Source organism: Sitophilus oryzae, unplaced genomic scaffold, assembly GCF_002938485.1.
Source record: "Sitophilus oryzae breed Bouriz unplaced genomic scaffold, Soryzae_2.0 scaffold_1753_pilon_pilon, whole genome shotgun sequence".
NCBI classification, from domain to species: Eukaryota; Metazoa; Arthropoda; class Insecta; order Coleoptera; family Curculionidae; genus Sitophilus; species Sitophilus oryzae.
In genome coordinates, this window is record NW_022146450.1 from 1 (window position 1) to 13,205 (window position 13,205).

Sequence of the window (13,205 nt, forward strand, 5' to 3'; positions counted from 1 at the left end):
GTGCGTAGAGTTTCCGACCACGAACCGATGATTTAGAGTTCGAATCTGGGTTAGGTCAAACACTTTTTTATTTTATTTTCGTTTATATTCTGATAGTAAAGTATTCAATAATTCTGGTAATTAAAAAAAAACAAATATTTAATACTTTACTATTAGAATATAAACGAAAATAAAATAAAAAAGTCTTTGTCCTGACCCGGATTCGAACTCTGAATCATCGGTTCGTGGTCAGAAAAGGACTATTAAAAATATAAGATCTTCTTTCAAAGCGCAGTAGGGAACGCAACGTTTACCAGCAGCCAGACGGGCTCCATGCTGTTCTAGAAAGCAGAGTAAAAGATTGTTTTTCAGACGTTGCTAGTTCTCGTACTATAAAGACTGTTCAGCCATTGTTCCCCGTTACGTCATCATTATTCGTCAATTATGAGTAGGGTACGTTTGAGATCAGTTTCTATTGTTCAGAAAATTTTAAGTACGTTCCTTGATTGAGCGAGTTCCGTTTTTTCGGCATTTATTCATTTTTTTATTATTTTTTTTAGAACCCAACACTCCTGGAAAGTTTATCGTATGGTTTAGGAACGAAACAACTTTACTGGTTCTGTGGCAGCCTCCGTATCCGGCAGCTATATATACTCACTACAAAGTGTCTATCGATCCTCCCGATGCCAACGATTTTATTTTATACGTTGAAAAAGAGGGGGAACCACCAGGACCAGCACAGGCAGCTTTCAAAGGCTTGGTTCCAGGTAATGATGGACTTATTTTTTATTACCACAATTAAAAAATATATACACAATTTTAACTCGAAATTTAAGTATGATGTATGATAGCTGCAACTGCTTCTCTTAGCCAAAACTCCAATAATTAATAATTGCTGAGTAAAAATAATATATAAAAATAAAAAAATAAAATAATAAAATAATTATAAAATAATAATTATATTTCAGTTTCATATTTAATTGAAATATAATTATATTTCAATTACATTTTTTTCGTATTTAATTAAATATCAACTTTTTTTATTTGAAATGTTTTATTTCTGTAGCGTTTCCTAATCTATTTTAGGTCGAGCTTACAATATATCAGTTCAAACAATGTCCGAAGATGAAATTTCAACACCCACCACTGCTCAATACAGAACCGTACCTTTAAAACCTGGAAAAATTACTTTTGACAAAGACAAAATAACAACGAATTCGTTTGTTGTGCATTGGGAGCCACCTAGTGGTAAAAGGTGAGAATCATTTTAACATCTGTATTTAAGCTTTTCAGACACGATTGTCTCGCAACAGTAATAACACAGCTGCCGGTGTTGCCAAATGTCTGTGTCAAATGTGTTTTAGCGCCTCTCCTATTCAACATATTCATGGCAGCGCTCTCTATTATAGTTGACAGCAGACTGCAGGAAAAAGGAATGGACATTAGATACAGATATGACAGCGGTCTATTCAACATAAAAAGACTTAGGGCAAAAACACGTATAAAATTCATTAGATTACAGAACTTCAATACGCTGATGACTGCGTTCTAGTTATGTTATAGCAATTACAAAAAATGCTGTACACATATACCTGGGCATACGAGGCTTTGGGCCTTAAGCTGAAGATCAATAAAACCAAAATCATGTGTACTCCCCCGGAAAATCATAACAATGCTGTAAAAATCGGAGAACTATTGGAATATGTAGCGGAATTTAATTTACCTCGGCAGTTTGATTTCGGAGAAGGCCAATATCGACCCTGAAATTCAGCACAGAATTAGGAGCGCCTCAAGAGCATTCTGGAAATTAAATGACGGGGATTTTACAATCATGACTTGAGCACAAAAACGAAACTTGCAGTGTACAGAGCAATAATAATTTCCACAATGTTATATGAGAGCGAAACCTGGGTGCCCTGCCGCCGGCACATGAACTCATTAAAGTTGCAACAGAGATACCTTAGACAACTGTTAAGAATCAAATGGTATCATCATGTCTCAAACGTATTGGTCCTTGAAAAAGCTAGCTGCGAGAGCACTGAAATCTTGATTACTAAATCCCGCTTAAAATGGGCTCGTCACATATGCAGGATGCAAGAAAACCGCCTACCGAAATCTCTTCTTGACGGCGAGCTTGTAGACGGTAAGAGGAAACCGGGTGGACAACTCAAGAGATACAAGGATATTTTCCATAAAGGGGATAAGCATGCAGAATCAGTGGGAGGAATCAGCACACAACAGGACGCAATGGAGAAGCTGGAAACTCAGTTAAACGGTAATTTATTATTTAATTAATTACCTGTAAACTCAATTAACAACGACAACCAAAAAGTAAAGAGGCAACAAAGTAATGAGATTTTTGAATGTCCGGAGTGCGGAAGAGAGATAACATCGCGTATCGGGCTTTTGAGTCACAGAAATGCTCATGAAAGAAAACGCCTTGCGTAACCATCTTCTGATGCGTGCCGAATACTTGTCAGCGAGTAATGGCAATGATGAAGACAAGACAAGTTAAAATGACATAGCAAATGAAAGGCTAGGCTAACTTGGCAACACCGACAGCCGAGTAATTGCTGACGTAAGACGGTCATTTACAGACAGTGGCTTAGCTATATCCCCGCTAATCCATGAGGTTTCGGGGGTGCCCTCTGATATAGAGTGGTTAAAAAAGAGGTATTAGGACCAGGGGCTCCATGCTGAACGTTGAGGGGAAGCCCAAAATTTCTAGTTACTTCACTGCTTATTTCTACTCACGTAACATTACATGTATTGAAATAGAGTTGGAAACTTAGCCATCATAGAAAGATTATTCTAATAAAAATAACGTGCTATTTTTATTTCACAGCGAATTTGATAAATACCATATATCACTCGGAACCATTCGAAAATTACCGCCATACCATAGACTTCGAGATGAACCGACATTTTGGGAATTTAAGGATAACTTAGAGCCAGGGAAAACGTATTCTGTGGTAGTTAAAACTGTGTCTGGAAAGGTCACTTCCTGGCCTGTAACTGCAGACGTTACTTTAGGTAAAAAAAATAGTTTTTTAAATTTGTTGATGTTGGTAATTTTTGATAATTCTTGTTTAGAACCATTACCTGTGGGTCAGCTACAGTCCATGTTAGACGATAAAACTGGAACAATAAGTATATCGTGGAAACCAAATCCAGAAAGCACCCAAGATAGTTTCTTGGTTTCCTATCATGAAGTTGAAAGCACAATAGGTAAGAAATGCGATATTTCTTCTGGTTTTTACCTTCCTTTTTTAACTTTCGTTTTTTATCAACTAAATTTCATCTAGCTAATATATAAAATTCTCGTGTCACAGTTTAATTTTAAAAATAAAAACTTATATTAATATTATCTAAATTATTTTGATTGTCCTGGATAAAGTATAGTATTCTACTCGCATATAATGGCTGTTATTCACTTGGATGATATATATACCAAACTTCATCCGCGTGAATAACAGCCACCATTATATGCTCGTTGAATAATATACTATTATCCACGACTCGTCTATAATTTGATTATTATACATGAGTTTATGAAGTAATAATAATATTCATTATTAAAGTATAGTATTCCACTCGCATATAATGGCTGTTATTCACTTGGATGATATATATACCAAACTTCATCCGCGTAAATAACAGCCACCATTATATGCTCGTTGAATAATATACTATAATTATACAGGATCGAGCGATAATGCGTCGAACATTTATAGGTCCTATAAGTATTACAGGAAAATAGATTTACTTGTAATGGGTGTCACTAATATAAGTGTGACTGGGGTTGAGGATGATTTTTTGTCAAATAGAATACCCTTATATTATTGCATTTCGGGTTTATTTTACATTTTTTTATTAAAATCATACAGCTTTAACTAAGACCATGTTATTAATTTCAGCTTTCAGATATTATCGTAAATATAGAAAGTGGTTAAGGTGGTGGGGTAAGTCCATATAAAGCGGGTTTTTTTTCGAATACCTGACGATTTTTTTTTCTTTTTAAAGTGAGATTTTTTATGTTATGTTCATGTTCTGTGTTTATTTGTCGTGATTTTTATGTGCCTTTTTGCATCTGAATTTCCATGAATTTCGTATCCAAATGAAATCCTTAATATCCATAAGAGAAGTGAGTGTCGTACTATTTTCTCATTTATGATCCTAAAGTCTGTTCAACGAGACTGAATATTTCGACAGACGACATCCAAAAAATCACAGGAAATATAATTTACGTGTGCATTAAAATGGCAGACACAAACTGTCACTGTCATTCTCTGTCATGTCATGTCATTGTCATTCTCTCGTTGGACAGTCTATAGTTTTTTCTCTAGCTTAAAACTTAAGATTTGAGAAATATTAAATTTGTCCACAATATAATATGTATGTATATTCCTCTGATACTGTTATCTAAACCGGCTACATATATTTTATGCTTGTGACTATTCGGACAATCTTATGATACTATGTCAAGTACTATATGATCGAAAAAAACGGCGTCGAGTTGGCTTGGATATGGCGATGGATCTCGATGACATTCCCCGTATAATTATACATAATAAATGAATATTTTTTATAAACTTTGTGATATATTTATCTAATATACAGGGTGAGTCTTAAATAAGTGCAAATATTTTTAGGATTAGTATATTTCGACTACAGAAACACGATTGTGAGTTTTTTTGTGATTTTTTTTAAATATTGTTATTTTTTGAAAAATTTTTTTTGAATATCAGTTTCTTGATAAAATTGCAACATAGGTAGTAGATTAAATTTACATGAAAGAAAATCTCGAAAATATTCAGTGGTGATCAAAATTTAAGCAATAAATATTTTTTTTTGGAAATTTTCAAATTAAAATAACTCAGTTATTTTGGACTTATCTGAAAAATGGTAAAGAGAAAATATGTTTCTTTTATCGAGATCTACCAGCCCTGAAAATATTTGCACTATTTAAGACTCAACCCTGTATGCTTTGAAGAGTTGAAAGGAGTGAACACATCTATGTATTACTTCTCAGTGCCTTCTCTTACCTCGTGATTGCTGGCTCTCTACACTAACATCTGTTATTTCGTTCCATTGTTATTTATGTTTTCGCCAATTATTAGGATTTATTTATATGAATAATCTCTCTTTCTAGGTGATAGCAATACAGTTATGACAAACCAGACAAAAATAGAACTAGAGGCCCTCTTCCCTGGAAGAAATTATTCTGTAGCCGTTCAAGCCGTGTCGAAGGAAATGAAATCGAAAGAAGAATCCATATATGTCGTTACTAGACCCAGTGCTCCTATAATTGAAGATTTGAAACCTATGGCAAGTATATTTTTGTTTTTGATTGTAGTAATAAAAAAGCGTTTATTCAAATGTCATATGTTGGAAACTGGGTTTCCATGGACTGGTTATTTTGCAAATGAAACAGAAAAATCAAGCAAGATTTTTTTAATTGGACTGTAAACGTCAATATTATATTAATGCTTATTTTTTAAAAAGTCATAACTTTGTAACGAGGAGATTTCGACAGAAGACATCCAAAAAATGACATAAAATACAATTTACGTGGGAATTAAAATGTCAGACTACAACTGTCACTGTCATGTAGGTATCCTTTCCTTGAACAGCCTTTAAATCATCATCATATCTAGTTTATTCAACCATTTCCAATTATGGTGTAGCCTCCCTTATATATGAAGGGTCCAGAGGAATGATTTGATAAGCGTATGTAGGAGAGTCCGCTTTAGCGGATCCTCGCCAAAGACTCCATGGCCAGTCATAGCTTGCGATGATATACTAGTCCGTATTTGCCTGGTCGCATTTTATCCAATCTTTGATGTTAGGTATGAAAGTCTTTGTCCACCTGCTATATGATTCCCATCGTGTCTGCCATCGCTGTAGTACAATGTTTATGGCCTGTCTCCGGAGGGAGGTTCCGTTTTTATATATTTGGTTAGTTTCCTCGATCAGTAGACTGATAGGAGGTATCTTAGCAAGACACAGTAGCGCTACTGTTGGAGATGTGCAGTATGCCGATGCAACCGTGAGTGCTAACCTGTTTACCCTGCAGTTTTCTTATGATGTTGGTCTTTTTAAAACTTTAAATATATAGTATTATTTTTAGGTGGATGGTCTAAATATTAGTTGGAAATCAGATGTCAATTCCAAACAGGATAAATACGAAATCGTTTGGATCAGAAACGACACCAACGATAGAGACTACATGACCATTTATAACAACAAAATAATACTTAGTAATTTGTATCCTGGAGCTGGTTATTTAGTCAAGATTTACGCCATATCCCACGAACTAAAGAGCGAGCCTCATGAGTATTTCCAACCAGTGTGTAAGTTTTTTTCTTTATTTAGTATAATTAAATATTTACATTGGCTTTTTTTAATTATTTACTTTACGGGATGGCCCAGAATACCGAAAAATCTATATAGCAGGTTTCTCACTTGAGATATTTGCTTCAATCATGTTTCTAAAATATGCTGGCAATGGTAGCGCAGTATGATTCAAAGATATTTTCAAATACCGAGTGGTTTTTGAAATATATCTATTTTTAAACGAAATTTCCTGTTTATATAAAGTTTTCTTAAAATTCAATAATTGAAAAATTTAACCGGAAGAACTGTATAATAGTGTCTTCTTCAAAACTCATGCTAGTAAAATTACATGTTATTTAATATACAGAGGGAGAATGAAAACTGAACGGGGATTTTCTTTTTCTTCACTATTTCAAATGGAACCCTCTGTATTTCTTATCATAAATTAACCGAGTTTTTGTTTCCTACCGAGAAATAAGAATATCCTACCGGGTGCTTTTATTTTTTCAGATCTTACAAACACGAGATTTGGTATGTTCGAATATGACATAAATTAGGATTGATTGATGTATTTAATTGTTTTTGGTCACTTCCTGTTTCACCGGAAATGACTACAACTTTTGATTTTTAAATAGCACCCTCGAATTTTTTTTATTTTATTCGATAGAAAATGACACTGTATATGTCAACTTTTGACATTTTCGCTTAAAAAAATCGTATTTTAAATTTCAATCTAGAGTGGCTGTGTTAAAAACACTAATTTTTAATCAAGAACCAGGGAGGGTGGCTCATTAGCATATTTGGAGAAAGTATTTTTGTATGAATACTTTGGTACCACACACTCGGTATTTCGAGTCAAATTGTCGTTATGAACCGCATGTTACAATTTCAAATAAACCATTATGCGAAAGTGTCAAAAGTTGATATATATGTCATTCTATTCAGAGTGTGTGAGTGTCATTTTCTATCGAATAAAGAAAAAAAATACCGAGAGTGCCATTTAAAAATCAAAAATTGTAGTCATTTCCGGTGAAACAGGAAGTGACCAAAAACAATTGAATACGTCAATCAATTTTAATTTATTTCATATACTAACATATCAAATCTCGTTTTTAATCTAAAAAAATAAGAAAGTTATAAAGGTGGGCCACTTTTGAGACGCATGCAGTATAAAATGACAAAAATATTTTTAAAATGTTCTTAGCTATTAACTGCATATTTTATTAAAAAAATTGAGTGAATATCTTAAAACAGAAATCTGATGTAGACCTTTTTCGAAACACTGTGTCACTCTGTATGTTATTATTGTACCCAATACTGGGATATGTTGATTTAAAAATATTACCACTAATTTTTATTTACGTATTTTACAGCTTAAGTCATAATAAATAAAGTAAACAATTTCTTTTAAGCTTTTTCGTTTATACCCCGCATATATAATTAAACATTTATTAACTAGAAGCAAACTTTTTATTTAACTAGTTAGGGAATAGTCTAAATAAACAACTTAATTCTATTTTAAGCAAAGATTTAATAATACATTACTACCATATATAATTTTTAAATTTTTTTTATTATGCTTAATTATATATTTGAACCGTGATAGATTGAAGGTGTGTTAAAAAGCGATTTAATAAATAAAACTTCTATGTAATTTTATTTTTAATTTAAACTGTCCACTAATTTATTTTAAATGTTATTTTTATAGTTCCTAAACCACCTAGAAATATGACCATAGAAAAAACGACGACAAACTCGGTTATTGTTCAGTGGCAAGCACCGTTGGATTCTCTTATTACTGAGTATTCTATCAGATATAAAACAGGCAGTGATAACCAGTGGGTTAGGTAAGCATATATTCATATTTACTGATCTAAACAGTTTTTTAAGATGAAATTGTAATAATAATTTTTTTTTGGGAAAACAAAATTTTTCTCAAAGTCTAGCACAAATAGTTAAGTATTCGTTTTAATATGTATTTTCTATCTAAAAATATTCCGATGCCAACACTCTTCATTTATTAATGAGAATATACAGGATGAGTCTTAAAAAAGTGCAAATATCTTTAGGGGTAGTATATTTCAACCCCAGAAACACGACTGAGGCTTTTTGCGCGAAAAAAAATAAAATTTGGAATTTTTTGAATTTTTTTGGAATTTCTTTTAGTTTTTTAGTGGTTCTCAAAATTTTAGCAAAAAATATTTTTTTTGGAAATTTTCGAAGTGAAATAACTCTGTTATCTTGGATTTATTTGAAAAACGGTAAAGAGAAAATATTATGTTTCTTTTATCGACTTTTTAAGACTTACCCTGTATAGTCTGTCCAACGAAAAGATGTATTACAGTGACAGTTGTGTCTGTCACTTTAATTCGCAGGTAAATTGTATTTTCTGTCATTTTTTGGATGTCGTCTGTCGAAATCTTCCCAGACTCGTCGGACAGACTTCAATAGTTTTATTAATATATACTGTGTGATATAGAAATTGCAACACTTAGTAAATGTAAATATATTTTATGAAGATTTTGGGAAGTAGTTAGGATAAATATAATATGTCTATAATAATATAACAGTATGGTTTATTATATGAATTTTACTGGCAAGTGTAATGTTACAGATTACCAGCTGTTCAAAATACTGAAGCAGAAGTAACGGACATGACTCCGGGAGAGAGGTACACCATTCAAGTTAACACTGTCAGCTATGGCTTAGAAAGTAACGAACCGCAGCAATTAAATCACACAGTAAGGTAAGCCAATAATAAGAAAAGGTGTAGAATTACTCCATATATTGCACAAATTCTTACCATAAAATTATTTTAATTTCTTTTAGTCATATCTATATATTTTTATAATAATACAATTATACACAGTCAGCAACGTCTAGCTTTGGGTGTCGATTTTCCTGTGTACAGAATAGTCAATGTGTTCAGTACAATAAGATGTACTGAACAAAGAGACAAGAACAAGTAGTTTCACAACCGCATGGAATAAAGCGCCTGATTAAGTAGTTAAATGTAATAAACACTTCGCATTTTTCTCTCTCCGACTTACAAGATCACCATAGCGATTTACTCCTAGACATGTAAATACTGACCCAAGAATCTCTGTTGCCGACACGGTTTAAAAAGGAAACTTCTGTTTGTACATTTTTTTCTTAAGATGTTTGATAAATATTAAAAAAAATTGGTCAAGTGCGAGTCGGACTCGCGCACGAAGGGTTCCGTACCATTCATTATCTATACAACATCAGACACTATATTATTATAAACTTTTTTTCGATTTAACTGACATTTTGAATGCGTGTATAAGTAATTTAAAAAAAATGAAGAAACACATTACTAAAAATTATATTAATCAATAATAAATATATAAAAAGTAAAAATAAATATATAAAAATTTAAAAAAAAACGATTAAAAAAAGTCGCCTTGAAACGTCATAGCAGCGTAAAGTCCTAACGCTTTAACCACACGGCCACTGAGGACTGGAAAGGTTCTATGTAAAATTCTTACTTAAAGATAATGTTTAGTGAAAGTACTTTTTATTTATAAACATTTATTTAATTCTGTTTTTAGTATTTGTTCTTATAGCGGCAACATAGATACATTATCTATAAAACTGTCTAGCTATAACGATTCATAAGATAGACCTTTGTGACAGATGGACGGACGGACAGCGCAGTCTTAGTAATAGGGTTCCCGTTTTTAGCCTTTGGGTACGGAACCCTAAAAAAGATTAGAATTTGAAAATTTCTCAATGTAAATACGAAAATTTTATTTTCAGACCAAATCCAGTGTCAAATATTGCTCCACTAGTCGACTCCAATAATGTTACGTTAGAATGGCCTCGCCCCGAAGGAAGAGTAGAAACTTACATTGTGAGGTAAAGAATTCTTTAAAAAACCTGATGTTACTCAGATTTCTTGTTGAAAACGAAATATTTACAGATGGTGGGAAGCTACTACACCTTCTCAGGTTAACAAGAGCACAGTGAGTCAAAATCAAAATGGTACAGGACTTGTTAGATTACTGGTTGGAGATTTGATGCCAGGGGAAGAGTATGTTTTTGACATACAGGCAATATCCAATGATCTGGAAAGCGATGTTACCGTTTTAAGGACGAGAACTAGTAAGTATATGTTTAGTATTGGTTTTATTTTGAAGTAGCTTAAAAATTAATTTGGACTCATCAGTTTCGCAATAACCTTACGATCGAAAGAAAAATCGGTGTCACAGTGCCCTTTAAAATGATAATTAGTGAATTTATGACAGGAAAATACAATGTTCGTCGCAATACCCTCTAAATAGATAATAATCGGTAATAATTCCTTTCGGACCGATCTGCGACTCTATAGTATATCCTCGGATTGTTATTCATAGAATTTTAATTACCATCATATTTTTTGCTGTTTTAAAATGTTAAAGAAGCACAAAATTTATTTAGTTCATTGCTACGGAAAGGGTGATAATAGTTATCGGAAAATATGATGCTTTAACAACAGCAAAAAATATGACGTTAATCAAAATTGGTAATAACGGTAATACATACATACATACATACTGCCATTACTCGCTGACGAGTATTTGACACGCATCAGAAGATAGTCACGCAAGGCGTTTTCTTTCATGAGCCTTTCTGTGACTGAAAAGCCCAATACGTGATGTTATTTGTCTACCGCACTCCAGACATTCAAAAATCTCATTGCTTTGTTGCCTCTTAACTTTTTGGTTCTCGCTGTTAACTGAGTTTACAATTCTTCTCCATTGAGTTCTATTGTGATATGTGTTCTATCTAATAACGGTAATAACCATCTATTAAAGAATTAAATCGAAATGATATTACCATAGAATTTATTTTAAGAACTTTGAAAAAATTCAATCGTATTTCCATGTTTTTTTATTTTCTCTAAAACGGTATGGAAACTTGAAAAGGTCTAAACGGGATTAACCATTTTAGAACAAGCAAAAAATTTGATGAAGAATGCATTTTTCTCAAAATGTCAATAATAAAAAAAATCCGCTCGTAAACGCAGTGCGGGGCATACTGTATTATAAAAATTTAGCATAGAAAATTAATATTTTAATGGAAAAGTGTAAAAATCTTTCTTGATAATAGATTTGTATTTGGAAACTTTTGAGAATATTCTATAACAAATATTTTGACAATTTTTTTAACGTTTAATATACAACATACCGGGTGCGTTTAAAAAGTGGCTCACCCCTATAACTTTCTTATTTTTTCGGATAAAAAAACGAGATTTGGTATGTTAATATATGACATAAATTAGGGCTGATTGGCGTATTCAATTGGTTTTGGCCACTTCCTGTTTCAACGGAAATGACTACAACTTTTGATTTTTAAATAGCACCCACGGTATTTTTTTACTTTATTCGATAGAAAATACTATTCTGAATAGAATGACATATCATATGTCAACTTTTTCTATTCTCGCTTAATAAAAAATCAATCTAGAGTGCCATGGCTATGTTAAAAACGCGAATTCTTAATCAAGGAGCCTTGGAAAAATAGATTTGATCGTATAATGTTTTTAATGTCTTGTCCTGGCCAGAAAATGCTCAAATCGTATTTTTAATCATATCTCAATTTTTTCAAATGGAATGATGGTGGCTCATTAGCATATTTGGAAAAAGCATTTTTTTACGAATAATTTGATACCACACACTTGGTATTTCAGGTCAAATTTTCGTTACGAACTGCAAGTTATAATTTCAAATAAACCATATGCGAAAATGTCAAAACTTGACATATGATATGTCATTTTATTCGAGTGTTATTTTCTATCGAATAAAGTAAAAAAATACCGAGGGTGCCATTTAAAAATCAAATGTTGTAGTCATTTCCGGTGAAAGAGGAAGTGACCGAAAACAATTGAATACGTCAATCATTCCTAATTTATGTCATATACTAACATACCAAATCTCGTTTTTTTATCCAAAAAAGTTATAGGGGTGAACCACTTTTGAGACGCACCCGGTATATGTGAACTGTCCTTGATTGATTGGTTATTATTTCAAACGCTATCCAGTGGGACACGGTGTTTTTTGAAGTCATACGCTATCTGTAGACTTCATATGACTAAAGTCTATCCAACTTGAGATTTTATTTTTATTCGCCCCTTTTATTCTTCCAACCTACTTCTTAATTTTGAATGCCATCTACGCATATAGTTGGCACACCTTTAAAAATGTATTTAAATTAGTCTGTATAAATAATTTATCTATATTAAAAAAACAAGCTAAAAATTAATTACTTTTACTTTGGAGAAATATACGACAATTTGGCAACACGGTGTATCATATAAATAACAAGTGAATCATAAAAAATATGCATTTTTTTCTAATTACACTTGCCGTATATTTTAAGTTATTCTTTTGTTTGTGTTGTATTATTCTCCTAAACTACTAGTTTGTTTTTCTTTGTTATTTTAGTGCCTCTCATACAATCCGAAGTCGTGGTAGTGAACAATCACCAGTCTACGGATTCTATAAGTTTAAGATATACTCCCACGCCACAAACTTCTTCAAAATTCGACTTATACAGGTTTTCTTTATCTGAGACTAATATTCCCGATCAGGAAAAAGCAGCCAATGATTCAGAGAGATTAGTAACGTTTACTGGTTTAATCCCAGGCAGGTAAGTGAAATATTATACTCCCTCGTCCTAAATTAGTTGCCACATTTGTATACTTCTAGTTGGAATAGAGATACATAATATTTTATTTTATATCTATACAGGGCGTCAAGAAAATAGTGTAAAAAATGTCTATACCTATGTGGCGGATTCGTCTCTCCAAAAAAATCCTTTATGGGTATTTCGCCACTGCACTGGAAGAAAGTCTACAAAATAAAATAGTTATTTTTTGTAAACACTTC

General features: G+C 32.4%; 1 protein-coding gene across 1 annotated transcript; it reads left to right on the forward strand.

The window, feature by feature from the left end:
* Positions 1–535: 535 nt before the first annotated feature.
* On the forward strand, positions 536–12,970 carry LOC115882107 (tyrosine-protein phosphatase 10D-like; the record flags this gene model as incomplete). Its single annotated transcript, XM_030899950.1, has 11 exons — positions 536–746; positions 1,066–1,234; positions 2,825–3,012; positions 3,073–3,207; positions 5,132–5,307; positions 6,110–6,332; positions 8,024–8,162; positions 8,930–9,061; positions 10,096–10,194; positions 10,259–10,440; positions 12,762–12,970. Coding segments are annotated over 11 exons (1,863 nt in total), but the record flags the coding sequence as incomplete, so codon positions are not given.
* Between the last annotated feature and the right edge of the window lie 235 nt (positions 12,971–13,205).